General features: G+C 48.1%; 1 protein-coding gene across 1 annotated transcript in view; it reads right to left on the bottom strand.

Annotated features, from left to right (window-relative positions):
* Nucleotides 1–408: 408 nt before the first annotated feature.
* Nucleotides 409–24253, bottom strand: part of SMAD6 (SMAD family member 6) — a 74944-nt gene continuing 51099 nt past the window's right edge. The window contains exon 4 of the mRNA XM_019533192.1: nt 409–1321. Coding sequence (XP_019388737.1) covers nt 780–1321 — 542 coding nt within the window. The 3' untranslated portion in view covers nt 409–779. The remainder of the gene's footprint in view (nt 1322–24253) is intronic.

Raw genomic sequence — 24253 nt, 5'->3', positions numbered from 1 at the left:
CCCACTTCATTTCAAAAGTGCCTGGAGATTTTGAATGACTGATCTGAGACGCTTTAAAGGCATGTGTTTTGCCGAAATAAGTACTCAAATGCTTCCTGAAATCTGGCCCCCTGTATGGTGCCCCAAGTTGCCTGTATTAAAGACAGAGGCATACAAAATAAGCTAGTGACGTCCAAAAATGTTGGCCTTGTCCACTAGGCACTGGAGAAAGCAAATAGGCTAATTGCTTCAGGGCTTATTCTGTACTGTCCACCCAAGAATTTGGTGACGCACCTAGACCCCGACCCACACAGCACATGGGTGCACACACTTATTTTGCTATACGCCAGTCACTAGAGGTGTTACCAACTGGAATTCAGACTAAACAGCCTTCCTTCCCTCTTTAAAAAAAGACAATTAAAACCCCTCTATAATGCGAATACTTTATTATCAATGAGTGACCGGTATTAGCTTTTTGTCTGGGTATTAATATAGTTTAAAAAAAAAATACATCAAAAATAGGGTTCTTTCCCATTTTTGCTGTATCATTTTTCTTTAAAAAAAAAAATTCTGTATTGAAAGAATTATATAAGCCAAAGTGCATTTTCCTTTTTTTGTCCATATACACATTGCACCATACATAAATAATTACATTGTAAAAACGACTCCATAATTACAAGTATAATATATATTTTCATATAATATATAAAATTTTATATTAAATCTAGGTAGATGATATTTGGGATAGTCTGTGTCTTTCTTTTTTTTTTTCCTTTTTTTTTTTTGTCAGAGGCCAATGGTTATCGGTTATTGCTGAGTAGTATCTCCAACCAGCAAGGACATGACGTAATAAACTGTCTCGAGTAACATGGCCCCCAGCCTTTTGCAAAGCTGATCCGAACGCTGTTTGGGTCATAGGGCCCATCTGCATAATCCAGGTCCGTGGCGTGTTGTAAGAGGCAAGACTTCTCGTAGTCGAACACCTTTATCGAATAACCAGGCATCACTTTGCGCACTATTAAAGTCCGACAATGGGGAATGTCCAGTGTTGGGGAGTTGACGAAGATAGGGTGCTCACTGCGATTGTAGGCCCACACGCCATCCGGCTCTTTGCTAAGTAAAATCCCGTAGCCGATTTTACTTCGAGTCCTTCTAACAGTCTCGCTCCTGTTTTCCAGGTTTAGCTGTCCGAGGCAGAAGCCATTTCCTTGAGGTAGGTCATAAAATATACTGACGGACTGTTCATACACTGTGTAGAGGCGTCCAACACGAGTCCGGTGTTCCCAGTAGGCGACATTACACCAGTGACTCCGCTTCATGGCGTCGGGTGACATACTGGCATCTGAGGAGGAAAAACAGAGAAACAATCAGGGGCTTTGGGAGAAGCACATGTTTTTAAAGTCCTATTTCTGCCCAGCAAATGCACCCAGCCAGGACTCGATCAGAAAATGATATGCCGTTTTAAGCACTGCAAGGAAGGAAGCCCCAAGCCGAGGCTGCAGCCTTCCCTTCGAGCAATCCCTTCTGTGCCTGTATCAGGGCTGTGCAATGGAGGGTCCTGGGTACCATGTGCATTGTTGCTTAACATTTATACTGTTGTTGTTTCTACAGCCCTAACCAGCCAGGACCTCCTTGGGGCAAGGCATTGTAAATGGCCATTTCTGCCCCAAAAAGGCCTACCGTTCTCAAGACAAAATATTCCAGGTGGATAACAGCAGCCGAGTCTGCCGGGCTGGGCAGCACAGATTCACACACCAAACTGAACGGTACGTGCCGAGTCTCCGCTGGTCAGTGAGTGACCGACTGTGACTCAGGGAGCCAGATCCCGAAACATTGGCTCAAGTCATTCATGTACATGCACTGAAGAAATCCGATTTAAAAGTCCCTTAATTTGATGGGAGGAATCTGTTCCTAGCAAACTATGGTTGCCCTGGTCTCCAACACATGGGTAATGCTCAGGGGAACCAAAAGCCTTGGGATGCAGCACTCGGCCCTGGGTCTAGCAGCCCAGGATATAACGCCTTGACGGCTTGAATTTCCACAAGTGGCCCCAGATCCTACAGCCCACTTGGCCTCACTGCTCCAGTACACAGGACAGACTGATTGCTCGCCGCGTCTGATCCTCCTGATCACAGCAAACAAATCCATTGGATGGGCTTAGATTTCACTAGCGGGACACAGGACGGGAAGGAACTAGAGATACACCAATATACGTTATCTATTGGGTCAGCACTGATAAAAGGCAAATTTAAATCGGCCTTTTTTGGCTGTTGTAGTCAATAAATGTTCTCTGATAATTATGCCTTCTGGCCGGGGCCCCCTGGTTAATAATTGGCTATCAGTATCGGCCAAGGCAATCCTTATCAGTGCACCCCAGAAGGATAATTATGCCACTGAGTTCAGTCCACAGGCAATTGTTAACATACGGACCCCCAAAATCATCCCTTTGAACCCTTACCCATAACTACAGCAACGGTATCTGAAACACCATGAGCGCCCTATAACACACCACAGGTACGAGCACAGGAGACGGTTGCTGCAGTGACAGGAAGCAACTAGTTAATATTTGCTCAGAGGGTCCTAGGAGAAGGATGGTATTGCTAAATTATTTGTTGGCCAACTGGACTAGTTATTACCCATGTACTGAGTGAAGGCTCCTGGTGTTAGAAGAGGGGAAATATTTTCAGAATAAAAGTGAGCAAGCTCCCATTGTGTCTGAAATGCTAGTATTCGTTATTTGGTCATCTACGACAGCATCATTTTGATGTCCTCAACAAACTTTAAAATAGAAGTTGCTTCAACCAATTGAAGTCAGTGGACACAAACCACTCTAGCTTAGCGTTCAAAGGCAAATAAATGCATGATGCATGGCATCATGAATATGTGGCGTGGACATGGCCATGGGATGGTTTAGGTAAAGGACTGGAATGAACAACATAATCTAGCACGTTTCCCTCACCCGATAATCATTTAAGACAGCCTCTAGTACTATTCTAGAAAAATGAGGTAGCCTCTCATGTCAAGGGAATAGCGTTTTCCACAAACTACACATCTTTGTAGGTCGCCCCGAATTACTGATCTTCCTGCCCATCAGGAAGGTCTTTTCCCGTCATGAGCCACACTCAGTCAGTACCGCCAGAGTCTCCTTTCCAGCGTGTGGTCATCAGCACTGCAAATGGTGCAGGAATTCACAGCTTGGATATGTGATTTAGCCTCTTTCCAAATACATAAGCCTAACGCTAACAGGCTCTTCTCCTGCTCCGGGATTTTCAAGGATGGCCTTAAAATAAGCAGTGGTACCTTTATCCACAGTCATCCTATTTAAATCGGCAACACTGCCATTACTTTAGCTTAAATCTTCCAACTCCCGAGGATGCATAGCCCTCCCTCGAGGATGTACAGCCCGCGCTCCCCGCACACGGTGCGCCCAGGGGGAGGGAGCACAGAGGTCCGTCCGACCTGTTGGAAAACCGAGCTCAGCGCTCCTTCCTCTGGAGACAGAAAGCCCTGTCTAAAGAAGCTTTAACACTGTGCAGGGGGGAAGATTTTTTGGTTCCGGATCCGGTTAGTGCAAAACAATTTACTTTGTTGGCAAACCTGTGTTTAGCTCCAGCAAGTGCCAGGCTCAAATAAATAAGCAAACAAAAAATGTATGGGAACAATTGCTTTATTTGTTACCGCAAGTGGGGACTGGTCTTTTCATATCCAATTTAAATTGGCTTCTCCCCACTTCTGCATAAAATAAGCCTAACATTCTTGCTCTGGGCAAGGGTCCCAGAGCTACAAGCCCGGCAAGGAGCTTTGCTTTGAGCCAGCCTTGTTCTGTGCCCGGCATTAAGCTCCCTGACAATATATCACAAGACCATGGCCTGTTGACCTCTCTGCCTTCATGCCATCAAGTCTGATTAACTCGCACACAGGGTGATGCCATTATTTTGCTTCAGAGACTCTACTGACGCACCGGATTTAAAGCACAGGCCCACAGCCCCTTTCTTTTCATTCTCAAATTACACTGGAGTGGAATGGGCTTTCCTTCCCATCAGCAGCCTTTGAATTAAGCTGCTTTGTTAGAGTTTAACTCGAGTTGTAACTATACAACTTCGGAGAGGGGGGGAGAAGGTAGGTAATCGGGCTCTTCCACCTCCAAACACACAGAGGCAGCCTGGAAAAAAAATGGGGCTGGCAGCGCCGATGGCCGCGAGGAAAGGGGGATGTTTATTGTTTGACACCGGCTCCTTTATGTGGATTCCTCGAGCCCTCCACCGAGTGCTAGCGCGGCTCTCCCCTGCCCCCACCCATCTGTTTATACCATCTCCAAGACCCAGCGCCATCGCGAATCCTCGTGCACGGCTGCTGCGTATCAGCGCCCGGCCTGCTTCTACCCCGGGTCTCAACCCAGAACCGCGAGGACTTTGCAGAGCTGGGGATCAGCAGGAGAGGATGGGCTCCTTTCGCTTAAGGCAGAGGTTCCCAACCACCGGGCCATGGCCCTGGACCAGGCCGCGAAGCACTGGCTGCCGGGACATGGCACGAGCCCTCCGCTCAGACCTAGAGCTGCCTTAGCCATCAGGATTTCTCATGCATAAAGGGATGCTCCTGTCCTTTAAGGCAGAGGTTCCCAACCACCGGGCCATGGCCCTGGACCAGGCCGCGAAGCACTGGCTGCCGGGACATGGCACGAGCCCTCCGCTCAGACCCCCGTCTGTCCGCCCAGGCGAGCGGCTTCTGCTGCCAGCAGTCATGCGCGGGGTTAAAGCTGGGCAGCGGGGCAGCCCCGGGAGGCTCCATACTCCCCATCCCACTCCAGTGCTGATCCACAGTATAAAAAAGGTTGGGAATCGCTGGCTTAATGCTGATGAAGGAGCCAGAGCACCGGGACCGCAGAAGTGGAAGGTGAAACCAAGTTTCACCCACAGATGCTTCCTCCACGGTTGGGGGGACCTGTTCTCAGATACCCTCCCCAAGTGGACTATTAATAGCTGTGATAGTGAAGAGGACCCTGCCAAAAACAAAGAATTTAAAGCACCTCCAGGAGTCGGCTTTTAACTGCCTGGGACCAGGACTGCAGTCAGTAGCAGCTATATGGAAATTTGCTGGCCTCCCCTGGGGAATTGGACTGTTAAAATGTGGGATGGAAGGATTTGGGGGTTGAATGTACTAATATAGTACGCTGCAGATGTGTTTCAGGTAAGAGCCTTCTTCATGGGATCACAGATACTGAAGACACGCAAGACTGGAGACACTGAAGATCCTCTACAACCATGTCCCAGGACTAGCCCCAAAGCACAATTTCTCTTCTACTTTAAGCACCCTTAGCAATGAGGATGCCCATGGTCTTTAGACGGCTACTTCGCAATCTAGTAGGAACTTATCCACCACATTCAGTCGTCATTTCTCCCCCAGAGATATCCCTTGAACCTCTCCAAATGTTTGCTCTTTATTCAGTGTGCCACCCCATGAATCATTCCTATGGTCTGGTCTATCTGCAGTGTCTCTATAACTTTTTTGGAATAAGGGTGCGATCCTTTACTGAAATAACTGGACAGGGTTATGTAAGGTGTCCGATATATCGCACAGACGTGTTTCCTTTCCCTTGTGTATAAATGAGAGGGATAGTAGACTTTAAAAATGACAGAACAGTGAAATCCTCACAATCTCTATGCCTGGATAAGCCCTCTGACAACCTATAAAGATGGCTCTTTTTGTCTTTCCCAACTCTGGTGGTTTACGAGATGCGTTTCAATTTGATGAGTAGGGTTTTGTGGACCTGCAATTAAGCAGCGCCTGTGTTCCCAGCTACGTGCCGTATTAAAGCAAAAATATAAAGGCTCCCTCAAAGACAGCTGCTGGGTATGTCACACATGTTCAAAGATGAACTCTGCATCGAGTATGCGCTAAGTTCACCAAGGTTGCTTTCCTACATCGAGAGAACAGAAAACAGCAGTGTAGCTCAATTCATCCCTGCCCTGTGGCCAAACAGCGAAAACCAGGAGACAAAATGATGTAAGAAGCTTAATGCTGGTGTGTATTGATGTAAACGCCGTCTTTATATCCTGACTCAGCATTCGCTACTCTGAAATGAGGAAAACACGAGCTTAAAAGGCCTATAGAAAAGCTGGCTGACCTACATACACACGCACTGGTCCCCCGTTCACATGCACGATGCTTGGTCTCTCCTTTAGACCTTTTCCAGTAACACTCAGAGGCCACGTCCACACGAGCATGGACATTTGGTTCCCTGGGGACAAGTAGCATCGGGACACCTTGCAGCAGGTACTGCTTGTCCCTGGGGAATGCCTGAGGCCTTGGGTGGGCGGCAGGTTACCCCAGGTGGGGCAGGGGAGGCTGGGGCCAACACCCAGCAGCCTTACCCAGGGTCCTGGGGGCCTCCCGGGGCTGCAGCAGCAGCAATCCTACCACTTGGAGCCTGGCTGGTAGCCGAAGCATGGCTCTGGCCATCCAGTTTTGTGCAGCACGTGCCGTGTCCAGTGCGCTGCTCTTCATTTTTCAGCAGAGTATTTTTTTTTACCTCTAGATATCCAGGGGTCAAAAACCGTCCCCCTATGCTGCTCCTTTGCAGGGCGGAGAACAGCTGAATGTGCAGTGCGTGGCCTCGCAGACGTGTCTGCAGCACCACATCCCGCACAGCTGCGCTCGTCTGGACGTGGCCACAAACTCTAAACCAGATGGAAAAACTCCCCATGGAAAGTTGTGTCAATACAAAATATTCAGTTTGTTCCAAACAGGACACTTGAGTCGGGCTTAAAAACAATTGTACCAGCTTTTCAATTTTCAGGGCTAGCCGTAATAATTAGCTTCTGCAGTCAGCATCCCAAATGCTGCGCTCTTCTGCAGTTCGGGCTTGGGGAATGCTCTTTGGACGAACTGCCTGAAGTAATTAGGCACTGATACATGCAGGCAAGCAAGTAAATGCCTTTAAATAAATAAATGCAATCCTTGCTGGGCCTATGTCCCTGTCATCTGTAAAATGGGTATGAAAATGGGAGGTTCATATTCCAGGGTGATGTACAGCATGCATCAGGGGCCTTGCAGCAAAGCTCTGGATTTACTATCCTGAACATATCCTGTTCTTGAGATATGTGAATGCTTCTTAGTCATCAGTTTATTTATTCTCTCCTTCCTCATTAGGTAGGGAAATGCTCCTCATTTTTCACAGGTGGGGAAGGAGAGATGAAGCGATCTGCCCAAAAAACACAGGGGAAGTCTGTGGCCGGGCAGAGTTCCCCAATACCATAACGGGTCAATGCAGAAGAACTGAGTTTTGAAAGCAGCCCCAAACAAAGCAAACCAAACCTGCAAGTCCTGAACTCGCGGACCCTCTTCTATGTCCGTCCCCCCGCATTGCAGTCTTTGAAGCTGACTGAAGACAGGAATCTAGCAGTGATGCAGCTGGAATTCAGGCCACTTTAAAACAAGCCCATCCCCTGCCATTAAACAGTGATGGGAATGACCAGCACTACAGTCAAAATGGAAATGACAATCATTTAACTACCATTTAAACCAGCATTTTCCATATTTAAAATTGGAGTCAGCATCAAAAGACAAGTGGCTGCATTGTGGGATAACTCAAGAGAGGCTGACAGTAGGGACAGGATCTTCCAAAGAGCATCAGGCATGCTGGTGCCCCAAACCTGCTGAAATTCGCTGGAAGTTAGCCACCCATTTGCTTCGGACATCTTCGAAACTCTCCTTAGTATCTGCACACAGCGGCAGCTGGACTGCGAAGCAGAGCTGGTTCTTACAGAGCATGTGGTCCTGAGGCTGAAGTCTTACAAGTGGTGTTCTTGCCTACACCTCTGAAACCAGCTCTGTTTTAAAGCTGCCTGACCCTCCTGCACATGCACACATCCAGAGAGAGGAGCGGTTTCTTCGGCTCCCCATCAGCCACGAGGTTCAAGCAGACCGCACGACTGCTCTCTAGCTCGCCAATGCCATCGGGAGTCTTTCCTCCCCCTTGGACCCCAGGCTGCAGATCCTATCAAGGAGCCAGCAAGGAGAGGCTGTATCAGGCTGAATACGGTTAATTGTCAAACCTTGGGGCGGAAGTCAAGGTTCCTGTTCAACTAAGAAAATTATTCTAAGGAAGTAACATCCAGCACAATCACATGACTTAACCCCGTGGCTCGATACAATGCCCGGACCAACATCAACAAAAGCACCCGTACAACCTGTTTGCTTTGGGCTCAAAAGCAACAAATGAATCCCAACTCCTGCAAACTTCCTTTCCATCTTCCTAGAGGGCTGGACTCAGCTCGCTGAGTCACTTCATAATAAAGAGCTCTTCCAGCCCCTCCAGTCCATTAACAACACACTGAATTCGTAAACACTGAAGGTTTTTTTCTTCTTACCCTTTGACCAAAAAACCTTTATCTCCTTTACCATCTCCAAAGAAACCTACAGCCCCTGGATCGTGGGGGAGTTCAAATGAACAACGCAGCCTGCTCTGAAAGGGGAATGACTTCATCGGCAATTGCGCGATGAACATGTTGTATCCAACCACATCGTTAAATGGTGCCGACCGGACCCTGCTCATCCCGAAATAAGTCACGATGACTTGCAAGGCACTAGTTAAGGGGGTGTGCAAGTAAAAGTGCGAGTAAGGGAAGAAGACTGAAACTTAACTTTGCCTTGTAAAAAACGTCGCTTTAGATCCAAATATGACATGCAAAATCCTTCAACCTCCCAGATCTCTAGTCAGAACCAAGAACAGAAACTTTAAGACTTTGGGAACCCTTAAACAAAAACTGCAGTACTTGCAGTATTACTGCATGGTTTGCAAAACCACTTTAAAATAAGCAGTGGCATGAACACAAATCTGACCAATTAAAGCCCTAACAAACCAGACATTTCCAGATCTAGTTCTGTCCTCAATGAGATCTGTGCAAACGGCCGCGCTCAAGGAGGTCGGCAAGGGGGTAACTAGTTGGACCCAATATTAAACTGTTTTTCTCGGTGCACTGATATCCGGTTAGGACAGAGCTGTTCAAAGTCTGCCTGTTCATTTTGTTATTTAGGAAAAAACCATTAAAATTTCAAAGTGCTAAAACTTTACACAAAGAACAAATGTGTAAGTGAGAATGGCAGCAGAAGGAAGAGAAAGCAGGTACCGCGCATCTGCATTTCCTTCGCGATGAAATCTTCTGCGGCACAGGGTATCAACAAACAGATCGTTTCCTCTGCAAGAATCATCTGAAATTTTGCCTGATTTTTAGATTATCCTTCCCCCGGGTAGCATGTGTCTGATGTGTCCTCATACCTTACATCCAACCCCCTGCCCCCAAATGTTAAATTGTGTTGTTGTCTCACATTAGTCTCAGTCGTACCAACAGCTACAGTAGAGTCTGTCGCTTTTCATCTCCAAGGGGCAGAGCCTGGTAACAATTAGGGAGTTCTGCATCTGTTTAACCTCATCAACTCTGCAAGCCCCATTTGCCCATTAGATAAGTAGTTTTTGTTATTATACTTTTTAGAAACTACCCCTTAACCCTAAATTTCCCTTGTAAACAAAAGCTCCAGAACTGGATTTTGCATTAGAAGTACAATTAATTAGGAGAACGGCCAGAAATCGATGTTTTAATAGGTGTTGTCCATGCCTTATGGCAAAAGACCGTGCTCATTGGCTAATGAAACCAAAAAAGGAGGAACACGCCGCGTACGCCGCATGGATCTGGAGCGCTAATGGCAGGCAGCTGTGCGTACTTTCCAGGAACACGCAACTGTCTGCCTGGGATTCCCTTTCTTCCGGCTGCAGCGGTGAAAACTCGGGGAGCTCTTCCAACAGGAAGCTCCTAATCAATCATTCCCTCGAGCCTGAAGATGCCATGAGATCAGGCACCTTTATTAAAATAACCTCTGTGCAATTTAAAACTTGAGAATCAATTCACACGTGCATTCGCTCAGCTGTGCACAGCCGTCCTCTTCCCCTCCCATCAGTACTTTAACCCCAAACAAACGGGCAACACTTCATTTCCTCTTTCCTTGTTCAAGACAACCCAAAGTGGGGTAGGGCAGGCATGGGAAAAGGATGCGATAGATCTGGGCAGAACCAGGAAGGACAGTTTGGGTGACTGCATCCCAACAGGGACAAGCTCCCCTTGCAATCACGCTCGCCTTTGGGGGTAGGGCGGCAGCTTAGTGGGGCTTTAAAAACAAAACCCATAAAACCCGCCTGTGGCCCACAGGCAAATACAGTGCTGTGAAAGGCAAGCGGTGCAAAGGTTCAAATGAAACGCCGCGGCCCCTGGAAAGCTTTGCCGGGTCCCTGCTCTTGCACGCTCTGCAGAGCCTTGCTCCAGCCTCCCTTTTTTTGCAGTCTCCCCTGCGACCCGAAGTGGCTGCCCGGGCTGAGGTGGATTGGTTTTCATTCTTTTATCTCCCAGCGCATTCAAACAAATCCCGAGGAGATGAACTCATCTTGCAACCCTGACATAAAGCAAGCACTTCAGCCAGCCTCTAAGACAAGGGGGCCTGCGCTGCGTCTTATCCACTGCCAAGTATTAGTTTCGCCTGCAGCCATTAGGCACTACCACTCGCCTGGCGGCAGGGACGGCCCACGGGACGCTGCGCCCCGGCCTTGTCAACCAACCCCGCTTTTCGTCTTCTCCCTTCCCCTGCCCACGGCGTGCGGGCGGCCGGATCCCGCTTCTTGTTTTGGGCAGAGATCCGCTGCTATAACGTCCTTCGGGAGGAAGACAAATCCACACGCCTTCCCTGGCCGGCCTCAATGGTACAGGCCACATTTTTAACAACTATCATTGTCGGCAGCTACAACTTATAACAGCCACATTTAGGCTGGCGTCAGAGCTATCTCCCCCATCAAAGCCGGCTTTATCGATCAGACGTATGCACAGAAACTCTGGCACTTGTTTACTCGCGGGCTCGTTCCTCCCCGTCGCCGTTTCCCCCAGTGCTGCCCTGCCTGGCAGCAGACGCGTCCAAAAGGAAATTCAAACAGTTTAAAGATTAAAAACAAAAAAGCAAGATAGGAAGCACAACGGAGAATCAGACCCAGTTAAGGGAAAAGTTAGGTTCAAACCCCCAGGCCGATGGAGCGGAAGAAATGCGAGGATGCCTCTGGCAAGCCCTGCACAGGGAGACGAGCACTGCCTCTGCTCTCCCTCCCGCTGTGGGGTCCCGAGGCAGGGAAAACACAGCGTGAGGTTTCTATTTGTGATGTGACAGCACTTTACTGCGAGCAAAGCTCAAAGGACTTCATGAACCAACTAATGCAATGTCCTTACTGACTGCTCTACCATTACGTTAAGGAGCACGGCAGATCCTCCACCAAAAGGTGTAAAGGTTTTCTAGACGATGCAGACAAATCCCAGGATATAAAAGTGCAGGAGGAAGAAGAAAAACCATATCTGGCTCACACCTTCATTTCTGAATTTGAGCCCCACAGACAGTGCTTCACTAGAAACATGTAACATTTAAGCACGTGCTCAGGAATCAAGGTGCAAATTTTTCCATGCAAGGAAAAGCCCTGATCCCACCTGGCATCCCAGCGAAGGGTATGAAGTGGGCTTCACAAGGAGTCAGGGGGTTCTTTGCAGATGCCCTTGCAGAATGGCACGGGCCATGCTAAATTGGGAGACTGAAGCCAAAGGCTCGTGTGGCAAATAGGTAGGCTTGCATCTTGCTTTAGACACAATCTGAACACAGCCTTAACTCTACGGAGTCCCCAGGATGCCTCCATCGAAGACTCTTACCGAAAGATACATGTTACACGGCGAAAAATAGTTACAAACCTGGTCCCCAAAATACCGGTTGGGATTTAGACCAGGGTGTGAAAAGGCAGCAAAGATGGCAATACTCCTGCTTAGAAAAATTTTAATGGATAAAACGCTTTGAAGCTCGTTACCATTAACGGACGGCCACATCAAAAGCAGTCACAAACCACAAGATGCCCATAAAAGACTCTAGCATAACCTCATTTTGCAGACAGCCCCCCACAAACCTGTCATTTGGAATAATACCAATTAGAGGTTACCCAAAGGGAAGGTGATCTAACAAATTTACTTGGTCTCCCAAGCCCTTCAAACAGATGGGGAACTGAATGGTCATCGTGGCCTAGGAAGGGTTGGTGTGGAGGCTTCAAAAGGAGCATCTCAGCAAGACAAGCCTCCATGACCTTCAATAAGACCTTCTGCTCCTAAGACACACTTCCGTTGTGGCTGGCATTTCATTCCCTTACTCCAGTTCTCAAGGACATTAATACCTCTTGTAGGATATTCTGATCCTCCTCTGCATGGCCAATGCCTCCCAGCCTCATGTCATCAGCAAATCTCATTAGCTCACTCCTACTTTCTGAATCAAGGTCATTAATAAAAGTATTTTAAATGAGCTCGGTCCCAAGGCTAATGTATGAGGAATTTTACTCTTCTGAAAGTCCTAGCAGGATCTCAAATGAAGACGTTCTGTTGCATTTCTGGGCAGCACAGCACTTCTGTAACTGTGTCCGAGTCTCATCTCTCACTCAAAGGGGAGGACTGAGGAGGATTTTTATTTTACTCTTGTTCCACCTCAGATGATACTAGATATATGTCTGGCCCTCTTTTAATTTGTATGTAATAGTTCGGGGTTGCTATAAACCAAACCCTACATCGGACATGAAAAGCGTGGAACTTGGATGATTACAGAAATAAAAATTAAGCTACGAGCAACTTCCTCAGCAAGGCCCAGCTAGAAAGGACAGCAAACAGAAGTGTACATTTCCCCCAGATCCTCTGACGGTTCATCTGGGGAGCTGTCAGCTGAAATAAGCCCCGATGAATGGCTTCAGAAACAAGTTCTAGGGGAATGAAGTGGTTAAAACTTTCCACAGCAGAAATGGAATTTTTATGGCCCTACAAAAAAAAAAAAAATAATAATAATTGTCAATCTGCCCCAGCAGTGCTCACCATCATTTTCCTTAAGCTAATATACTTAAAATACCTCCGCCTTACAAGTTTCAGCTGGAATGTATTGCTAAAAAAAATGAAAGGAACAAAAAACCCTAATCCCCCACGACATCACATCACACTCCAAAATAAAGCGGCCTGTGTAGGTTTTCTGGCTGTAGGAGTCAAACTGTCACGATGCATATAACCTACAACATGGTAATCTGAAATGCCCTCATTTTCCATAGTTGCGTTACACACAATTATATCTGCTTTTCGGGGGGTACCGAGATCCTGATGTACGACAGAAGACAGCATTTTGCAGTTGAAAATGTCACTGCTCAACTCACTTGTGTGCAGTGGCCTAGTGTCAGAGAGAGACCTTCAGAGCAGTGTGAAAGTCCCAGCTTCTGGCTCCTTTTCCCCCACCCTTGCTTCAAGACCGCTGGTTTTACGAGCGAGCCACACATCCGAGGGAAGGCAGATGCAAATGGAAATGTCGATTCTCTCCTTTGGAGGCAGACATCCTGCAATCCTCTCTCTCAGCGCAGAGAACGGCTGATGTGAAAACCAGAATGCTCTCACCGTTGCATGCAATTTTTGTACATGGATTCTTTTTAACGTGTCACCAAAATGGCACTTGTGATGTCACAAGATGGCCTTGGCTTCCATGTTGTCCACGAGACGGAAAGTCACGTGAAGGACAGAAAAATATACGGCTTTGCTGGAAGAATCCACCTGCCTGTTCCTATGGAGAGAGCAACAGGACGTGTCCCGTTCATGAACTGCCCACGAACAATACTCTGCCAAGCAGATGGGATGGGGTGGGAAGCAGCAAAGGAGCCGTGACCACGTAACCACTGCCACTGTCCCGAGGCCCGGAGTCCAATGCTGCCAAGGGGAAACCAGAATGGGTGTGGAGGGAATTTAGCTCCATGCAGGTTCCCCCAGGCCCTTGGGCTGCACTACCCCTTAAATACGGGAAGGATGTTCAAACAACACCAAGAGGGGAATTTGGAAGTGCTTTTCCCTTTTGTGGAGGGGGAAGATTTCATTGCAAAATGCAACAGACACAAAGGACAACCCTCCAGCATTTGCATATCACCAGGAGCAGGGCCCCCGCAGACTTATCTCAACCCGAGAAAGCTCCTGGCAACTGCAGCATCGGTCCCGACAGACATCCTCTGGGTTTGCTCAGATGGACAGACACAGCCGGTCAGGGTAATCAATAGCCAGGTAGAGTTAACTATACAGCAGATGAATGCTAACCAGTACGCCAGATGCTGCATTAGCAACGTAGCTTATCATCCAAGCACTGACTACACGGGTTAGCCCTGCAGCGTTGCAGCCTGCTGCGTGGGCTCTTCATGTCGATGCTTCCTCCATTAAATGTTTCTCGGCCACTTTCCCACCCGACTGCTATCACATGCCCCGAGCACTTACAACCCTAAAAGCACTTTTGAAGAAGGGCAGGAGTTTCCTCATTTGCTCAATACCATAGCCAGAGAAACTAGACTTCTTGGCTCCAAAGCGTGTACTTAAGGCAATGTCCCCAGGCCTTTAGCAAACACGGAGAACTGCCGTCAGGAAGGTTTAAGCAGGGCCCAGGAAAGGGGTGCTGGCTACAGCCCTTGGGGTGTCGGCGGGACGAGGAAAGCAGGAGCAGGGGAAGGTCTCCCATGTTCCCCCAATTCAGCAACAAGGAGGGAGGTGGGGTGGCCCATTCATTCCTGCTAATCCCAAGTGTCATACGAGGGCAGCCTGGCTGCTGGCTTGACCAAGGGGGAGGTAAACAGCTGGGGATCAGATTTCCAAAGGGGCTAAAGGAGCGAGACACTGGTTTCCCACTGATTTCCATGGGAACTGGGCGTCTAATTCTTCTAAGACTCAGAAAATCCCGGATGAATAACTCCGGTTTTACACAAGCCTCTGAAAACTATTGCAAAGTAAAAGCTTTCAGTCATTGCCGATCGAGGCTTTATTGGAACTGCCGGTTTTGCAGGCACGTCTCCTACTTGATTATTATTAATCCCTCAGGCCAGCCAGTCACCTTATTTATGAAACTAAACTCCAATCAGTAAGGCCAGATCCTACCACCCCTAGTCACGCCGAGCAGCACTCAGTCCTACCCCAGGACTCTTGGCTCCCTTGACAGATAATTAAAAATACAACCCAGCTCAGGCCCTGATCCTACAGGAAGAAGCAGGCAGGAAGCGAGGGGCTTAAGAAAATACCCAGAAATTGCATATCAACAACTTTCTCTGTATAAAAGAAAACCAGGCCTCAATGCCCCAGCAAAACCGAAACCCCGTTTAAATAGGAGGTACGTTCTTCTGAAACGCCAGCTTACAGGAGGACTCTGTCAACTTGTCTACTTTGCAAGCGACTCATTTCAAGAAGTTCTGGTTGCTGATGCTTTTACCGAGCTTTTAAACCATCTGTCCTGAACTTTTAAATGCCACTTAGGACTTTTTATCCCCCTCCTCCCCAATTCACATTTACAAGGGTCACTTTTAGCAAGGGAGGGGAAAAAAGAAAAGAGAAGAAAGAGCAAAGAAACTGAAAAAACAAAGAGGCCGGATCCTAGCCTCCGTACCCAGATCTCAGTAGGAATCCAAGTGTCGCCTTGTGCCACCCTTACCACATCTGTGTTTAAAATGCAGCTTCCTCTCAGCTTTCCAAATAAGTTACAAAAAGCAGCTGAGGGCCCACACCTCTGTTTCCGTGAATGGCGGCGACGCAGGATTGTACTTACAATGCATAAGTACCGCTTGGACACCTAACAGCTGGAATAGGATGTGGTCCACAGCGTTTAAGTGTAAACTCCTGCAAGAACAATCCTTTCAGACACAGAGGTGGTTTTCCAAGTTAAAAAGGACCCTCACCATCTCTGTATCTGTAGGCACGGCCATCGCCTCTGCACACATCTGTGTGTTGTCTGGCGCACGTGACTGCTTCGTACCTGGCGTGCAAGGTTAACACAGCAATGTAAATACATCCAAAAAGGAGCCTAAAATATAATCACCTACATTTGCTGCCAATTCTGAAAGCACCGTAGCTGTCAGCAGTCCTGATCTGGCTACAACCGTCTGGGGTTTTGGAAGCCGGCCCTGCGTAATTCCAGTCCTCGCCAACGTCCTGCATCCCGATCGGCCTCCAGCTGCCGCTCAGCAGAGAGACCGCACCATCTCCTTGACCGTTCGGACACCTACAGTCAGCTCCCCTACACCTTTCTGCCTGCCAGGTGCTTCTCAGAGTGCTGATCCAGCTGTCCCCAACTATTTGTGTCCTAGTGGTTCCCGCACAGCCTGCCCCAGAAGTCCGTGGGAGTCTGCCAGTCACTTCAAGGGAAGCACGAACCCAGCAAAAATACCCCAAGGCAAGGGAATTTCTTCTGACGAAGGAAGGCCTCCGGAGAGCTGGAAGTGAGCAAGCCACCAGCTCCGGCAGCCAGAGGTTGGAAGGAGTCGTTCTCACCATACGCACGGGCCCGAAGAAACAGGAATTGCCTCCAGTCTAGGGGGAGGCGAGAGAAACAAGGGCATAAATTACACTAACGGCTGCGGAGGGAAGTTACAGGAATCAGCTTGGGGACGCCGAGTTGCTCGTGGCCTTAGAGCACATTCTGGCAAGGAGTTAGGTCACTTCCTTGCCTTTTTCCCCATCACCTTGTGTAGGCCTGACCCAAAGACCAAATAAATAACCCAATGCAAGCACCGCCCAGGATGCCAGGAGAGGTGCGGGATGTGGTACTCACATTGCTGGGCTAAGTGGGGGTGGGGAAAGGCAAAACTGATGCCTAAAAAAAAAAAAAAAAAAAGTCTGGTGCTGACAAAACCGATCCCCCAAGGAGATGCGCCGGCAGCCCTGTTCACAGAAGTGCCAACAGAAGACAGAGGATCTGGGAGACTTCTTCTAAGATATCGTCCCACTGTGCATTTCCCCTTTCGCCACTGCAAAGCCAAACTCTTCCTCCCCCCGCCACTGCTCACCACCCTTTGTTTGCTCTCTCTTTCTGCTGCTTGGGGTGGCACGGAGCCAACTCTCGTTATTAATTAATCTGGGGGGCACGTGCTAGCCACCCTAACCACTTCCTACTTTGGCTGAGCTGGTGGGCAGAAATCTGGCCGGCCAAATCCCTTTAGCTACATCAACCTTTTTGCAATATCTTGTAACCACAAAATACATGAAAAGGCTCAAACATTAATTCTTTTTTTTTTTAAAACCCCTTCTGCTGCTATGCAACAATGAGCTACACGTCTAATGCAGTTTCAACACTTGGGGTGCGATTCCTCAAGGCACTCAGCCTAGGATTCATTCTGCTCTCATGGAAAGCAGGGGGGCTTTACTATCGACTTCACCGATGGCAGAGTGACTGCTAATTGTATTTGCTAATTTGCTAATCAAGGCTAATTGTATTTGAAAACCCCAACCTCAATGCTCACGGATAAAAAAGGAAGATGGGTAGGTGGAAATGATCAATGGGCAGAAACAGGGATGTTCTCAGAAACCAGATGAACCCCAGGGTAAGGAGTTCCTTAAAATAGTATTGTAATAATAATGATTTGCACTTTCATCAGGGAGCTTCAAAGTGCCGTACAAACAGTAACTAATTACTAGGTCCATTTTAACAACAACAGAAATAATAACACCGTGCAACAAGGTCCATTTTAATAGTTACAGAAATAATAACACTGTATACTTTCATAAAGCCTTTCAAGCAAAGCTCTCAAGACACTTCTTAAATGTTCCTGACTTGAGCCCATGTACCCTTGTCAAGCAGCTATCTTCCAGAGGGCATGCCAAAAAACCAGAAGACTTAACCAACAAGTGGCAGAGCCAGGAACAGGACACACAATGCCCCGTTTTCTAATCCCTCTGCTCCAAGCACTGAACTGGTCCCATACCAGAGGTAGTACAGATGTTTGACTATCCAAAACCAAAGCTGTGTAGACCAGGCGGTGCTAAACTGGAGTATAACACTTGTGCAGAAGGTAGGAAACGCACCCGTGCTTACAACTACCATGCAATTCCACTGGTGATCACAGTGAAAGCACAAACGCTGATCAGGCACTGGGACTAGATTTTCACTACTGGCACTTCTAAGATGTGGCTGTCCACCAGTCGCCTCTATAGGCCCCAGGTGACCAACTCGCTTTGGCAAGTAAGAAATGCTATTTAGAAGGTTTTAAAAAATGGTGTTTCAAACTCCTTCGGGGGAAGGATTTCATGTGTAATGAGCCCTGAATGCTTGACCCAACGTCTAATGAAATATTTCCCCCCCCACTTTGGTGGGCCCTGGATCCAGCCCCGAGTGACCACAGGGTCTCAACTCGCATTCACTTGAATTATGCTACCTCTCTGCAGAGCACTGGAAAACGCACAGCTGGTTTTTCTCCTAATTGTTAGATAGCGGCAGGGCAAATTAGCCCTTTACAACAACAAAGGACTGCTATGCTTAGAACATTTCCCAAGTGACGTGTTAGCACATCATCCGCTCTGCGAGGCACTTGAACATCCCCCTTTCCTCTCCCCCCTCTCCCAAAAGGAACATGTGACAGTCTCAGTCAAAATGTGTGTGCGCACTGGCTTCCCCTCCGGTGCAAACACAAATGCACCCCCACTCTGGAAGGGAGAGCACTTTTGATGACAAGCATTAGCATCGCAGGCAGCAGGGAAATGTTTTGCGTCACCAGAGTTCAGCTCCTTCCTAGAGCATCTCAAAAGCCTGGCCTGGCCTAGCCTCGTGCTTTTGGGACAGGCTTTCAGAGATGGGCACTCAGCACGACCGCCAAATCAGCCCCCAGTCCACACTCCCATAAGTTGCTGTTTACTTTGGATAATTTAGGGGTGAGCAAAGCACCTTCCAAATGCTCTTCTATTTTACAAACCAGAAAACTGGTAACGAGGCACCAGACGTAAAGAACACGCCATGAGCATGGATTTTTGGTTGAAGAGACCCCAGTGAAACCCCAAACTGAGCTGGCATTGCTGCATGCAATCCCCTTCTAATCTCAGACTGGAGGTTGACACTGAAATGCCAAAACACAAGCTGCTTTTTGGCAGGGGGGGGCTGGCTGATGCGGGAGGGACTTGAGGCCGCCCTGACCTCTGGGACTGAAGGTGGTCACATTCGGTTGGAGCCTGCAAGCGGCAGCCTGGAGAGAAAACCGAGGCTCTGGAGACAGGCGTCTGCGGGCTGCGCGCCAAGACAACTGAAAACACCAGCGACTGCAAGAGCTCTAAGGAAACGGTATCGCCGACCTGGAAAGCAAGCTCAGAGCGAGGAATGTCAGGTCGGGGGGGCAGGGGGCTTCCGGAGGGCGAGGACGTGCAAGCCCATCAAGTGTTTTTCTGCAAACGGGTTGCGAGAGGGCCGGGACCGAATCGTTTTGCTCCCCCTCCCCAACGCCGTGTTGCCACAGTCCTGCTCCCGAGCAGGGCAATCCTGCGACACCCCACGCAGCTCCAGAGGAATGTGCAGCCCTCGGCGGGAGGAATAATGTTTTCAAATTAGCAGCACATGGAACGGAGCCCAGCTCCGAGGCTGGCAATGCTCCTCCACTGCTGCCTCCTTCCAGGGTCCAAAGGACCCCGGGGCACAGCCAGCAAAAGCAGAGAAAAAGCCAGGCTCCCTGTTTGCTAGCAACGATAAGCGGTGTCTAGGACACGCCAAGGCAAGATGCATTTAACCCGGGTGAGCAGTGGGCTCAGGGCCGGGCAGGATGCCTGGGCTACATCTCCTCTTTCTGCCCTGGAAGTTTTGAGATCTTTGGACAAGGAAGGACATGGCAGGACCCGGGTTTTATTCCCAGCCCTCAGCTCCAGACAGGCACCCTGTGGGAAGGAGTCTCTCTGCTTCCTTCCCAAAGCCGTGCTAAGACTCAGTTCTTTTCACAGCCCACTTCCCTCTCCCCAAGGATGTCTGCACTGTCCTGCAAGGGGCCTGCAGGATTGATGCTTTTCTGTCCTTCCCTGCATGCCTTCTGGAGTTCAATCCCCGCTGGGAGGAGTGAGGACAACACTCAATCTAGGCTTCTCTACGGTTGTGGCTTTGCATCACGTACCCTGTGCTGGGCTGAACTCTTTCGGGGAGATTTTCAAAAAGCAGAGACAAGATTTAAGGGAAGGTGGGCATCAAAAACCCTTTGGATGACTGGAGGTCCAAACCTTTGCGTTTCTGCTCTCATGAAAATCAGTGAGTAAAAAGAGAGTTACCAGTCCCAGACTTTGGGCCCCTACAGCGGCATTTCTCTCTTTATATATAGTAACCTCACCGAGAACATCATGCTGGACACTACTGTCCCTCTGAAAGCAGTGAAAAGCGATCCAGCAGATTATCGTGGGGTGCTGCTTCTGCTGTCTGAAGTGTCTTGTTCAATCCCCCTGCCTTTTCAAAATTCAGTCGAGAAAATTAACAGCCTCAAGAGAGAAGACAGACGGGAGCAGAGTCAATGGTTTCTTCCAACTGGGGTTAAGTACAATTTTGATTCCTAACGTGGAACAAATTCAGCTATGTTTTTTATTCACCCGCTCACGAGTCCTATCGATCCATTGCAGCCTATCTATCAGATAAACGGCAAGCCAATTCAGCCGTGGAGGATGCATCTCACCATTGGGTGAGACGGGGTCCATGTTGTTGCAGAACCATCTGAAATTCAAAGGAGTTACAATAATCCACAGTATTTCACAGGAATCTACTGCAGCCCAGCATGTCCTTGATGACCATCTCCAATAGCATCCCCGCAATAACCTCCTGTTTGACAAAATCCTGAACCACGCGTTACACTCTGAGAATGGCAGCGACTTGAGCCGTTTCCCCTCTCCTTTCTAGGAGGAGTTTGCTTTCATTTCTAAAAACCACTGCAAACAAAGGAAAGCACCAAAATACACACAGTATAACCCCGAAGCAACCTGAGTGAGAAGGGAGAAACCCAGGCTTGTAAGCAAAATCACACACAGTGGGCATGTCTACACGTGCATTTTACTTTAGTGCACAGTAAGTGGGAATAGGCCTGCATCTACACGTGCAGGCATTAAAGTGTGTTAATACCGTGTGTGGACTGACTTGGGACTAAAGTTAGTCCCAGGTCAATGCACACACACACACACTGTTACTGTACAGTAAGGTGTCTACATGTGCGTTACTGCACGGTTTAACTAATCAGCGTAAATTTGATACCTGCATGATGCGGGTATCAAATTTATGCTCAAGTCAGCATAAGTTGCCAAATTTACTGTGCAGTGTGGTGTGCATGTGTAGACGTGCACCTATACTGCGCAGTAATTTTGGTTACTGCACAGTAAATGCACACGTGTAGATGCGCCCAGTGGGTCATAATCTGCTGCCAGTGACATGACAGTAAATCCAAAGCAGCTCCAATGATCATGCCTTCTCTCGCATCTCCAAGGCACAGGCCCTGATCAGATATGTTATGGGCACAGGAACAGCGAAACCGTGAAGCACAGAGTGACATGCTGCCAACATTAACTCAGTCCCCTGGTTTTCTTTGTCACTTATTCAATGTAACTGAGCTGAAACCAAGTACGGTGTCAATATGGGATCCAGTGCAGTCAGGGGAAAGGGGGATGTTCTCAGGAACAGAGGGATCCACCTCTGACATGTATATACTCTAGGTTTTTTGGACAAACTGACAAGGGAAGGGAAGGAGGAGGTAGGACTGCAAAGGTAAATCAATCATCTTTTCAGGAACAGCCTGCTCAGTATTGCTGCTCTTACGCCTATAGTCCTACTCGCCCTCCAGTTACGCTCACCGAGCATTTCTGTAAAGAAGTGAATCTACAGTAATAACCACCCATAATTAAGAATGCTTGATTAAGTATAAAAATAAATGACTTTCTCATTTAGGGAAAAAAAGGGAAGGAGGGGTATGGGGGGAAGGTCTGGAAATCAGGGCAGCTGGATTAACAGAGCATGTGAATGCTTCATTATGGCTAACGAGTTCACAATTACACATGGTGTAGCACCAGAGTGGAAGTGTCACTCTCACTTTCTCACTCCATTGTAAGTTCATTTGAGAAAAATGAAGAAACAAACCCTTTGGAAAGTACCTTCAATAGTTCTCACTAAGGAGTCAACGCAGCACAAAAGCACAAAGGTTGTTTGAATTCATGGTTAACTCTTGAGAATAAATCACATGCAAACATGCTCTGTATCTGAATATACACGCACAAAAATTAAAACACACAAAGCCGGGATTGTGGAAGAAAAAGCAATGCCTGTTATATTTTGCTGAAGTAAATCAGCAGGGCAGTTGATGCAGCTCCACAGTTTCCACAGATTGATCTCATATTTATTCCAGATCAGTTTTGCTCCCTCCTGCAGCAGTTCTCATTACTTCTGGTGAGGAGGAGGACGTTCTGTGAATGATGGGGAAGGATGAGACCATCTAAACCTGAATATTTTCCTGCAACAAGTAAACAGTACCATTGGCACTATATTTTCCATCGAGTTACTGAACTAGAATCCTTAAATTGTTAAAAATAGGAAAGAAACTGCACAGTTCACATATTTTATAAAGCTGGGTTAAATCAACATCTGCAAAAAATATCCCTGTTAAACGAAATAGCAGGATTTCATTAAGTAAATTGCAAGTTGGCAAAATTTCTGAAAGAAAGGGAAAAAGCCACAGCCAGCCCTGTAATTTAAACCTTATTTTAACTGTGACAGCACAACTGCCATAAGCTGCGTTTCCAAACTAAAAAAAACAAAACAAAAAAAACGCTCCTTGCCCCCCTGTCATCCTCACCCTCAGAGGACCACAAGGTTTGCAGTAATTATAATGTTACCTGGAGTTTTAATATAAAGAATTAAAAAGCAAAGAGCTCTCATGCCGCCCCCCTGTCGCCCGGCACTACATGTACTAGACGTGGTGGGAGTGGGGACCTCTGGGACATGCTACAACCAGGGGATCCACGTGGTTGCAGAATGGAGGAGCTGATGATTGGCAACTCACCCAAAGCCCATGGGATGTCCTGGGTTTGTATTAAATGGAGCCAGCTGCACTCAGGTTCACCTTCCAGATGCCGGGGCAGTCCAGGGAGACGGCAGGTCCCTCCTCCACGTGAATGCAAACTGAGGTTGCTTAGATCAAGATGAAGCATGGCAGCCTGGGATTTACAGCATCCACAAGCTCCACCTCTGCACGGAAGAGGCCGTACTCCTTGGCCGCACGCCATGCTCAGCCTTAAGGGCCAAACTCCTGTCCCGTCCTGTCCTACCCCAGAGCCAGTGCACATCTAGGGGAACACTACTGCCACCACCAATACTCGAGGGCATGATGCTTTAACTAGCTATTTCCCACCAGCGACTGCCACAAATACCAAATGAACACGGCAACTGAAAGAAGATCAGAAACGGAAATATTTCTGCCTTGGTGATGCTCCAGCGTATGCCATTTTAACGGCGTACTGCTTTTCTACTCAGGACCAGAGCCCAGCCAGAGGTGCAACGTATCTGAATTGCTCAACAATAACTAGATCATCCAACACAACTGCATGCTTATCTGAGATTTATAACCTTTTATCAGTAAGACTTTCCAGAAGACAGTTATTATTATTTATTATCTGTGTTACTATAATGTACAAAAGTCCTAGTAGGGACCTGAAATAGCCCCTGTGCCCTGACTGACAAAAGGTAACGTCTGCTTGGAGGGAACGGGACCTACCCCTTATTGTACTCCCGCTCTGCTCCATCCACTGTGCCAGCCCCTCATCTCTTTGGGTATCCTTCTCTCATGCCCCTGCCCGTGCCTTCTTTCCTGCTGGCCTTTGCACACATGGACTCACTTCCCCCTCCAGGTACACTGTCTTCATACAACACCTTTCCAAGAACAAACTCAGGGATCAGCCATTGAGACCAAGACAAAGCCCATTGAGTTCAACGGTATTCCTGCTGCTGGCTTGCAGGATCAATCTAGCCTCATCTTCCAGACTGGGAACTCGTACCTTCAGCTTTGCATTGCACGTGGTCTGGTAGTGAAGACCGTTGAGGGCCAGGGGTTGCATCCCCCCGGCACTAGCTCTGTGAAGCATTGTTGCTTAGAGACACTCTTCCTGAGTCCCAATCCCACCTCTTTTCCAGGGACAGTAATTTGGCTTCTCATCTACACTTGCAACCTCTTATAACACCTGTTATGTCAGTTCATAGATTTCATAGACATCAGGGCTGGAAGGGACCTCTGGAGATCATCGAGTCCAGCCCCCTGCCCAAAGGGCAGGAAGTCAGCTGGGGTCATAGGATCCCACCAAGATAAGCATCCAATTTCCTCTTGAAGGTGTTCAATGTAGGTGCTTGAACCACCTCCGCTGGCAGACTGTTCCAGACCTTGGGGGCTCGGACAGTAAAGAAATTC

Source organism: Crocodylus porosus, unplaced genomic scaffold (assembly GCF_001723895.1).
Source record: "Crocodylus porosus isolate Cpor-Errol unplaced genomic scaffold, CroPor_comp1, whole genome shotgun sequence".
Taxonomy (NCBI): Eukaryota; Metazoa; Chordata; order Crocodylia; family Crocodylidae; genus Crocodylus; species Crocodylus porosus.
This window is presented reverse-complemented; position numbering and strand designations above follow the sequence as displayed.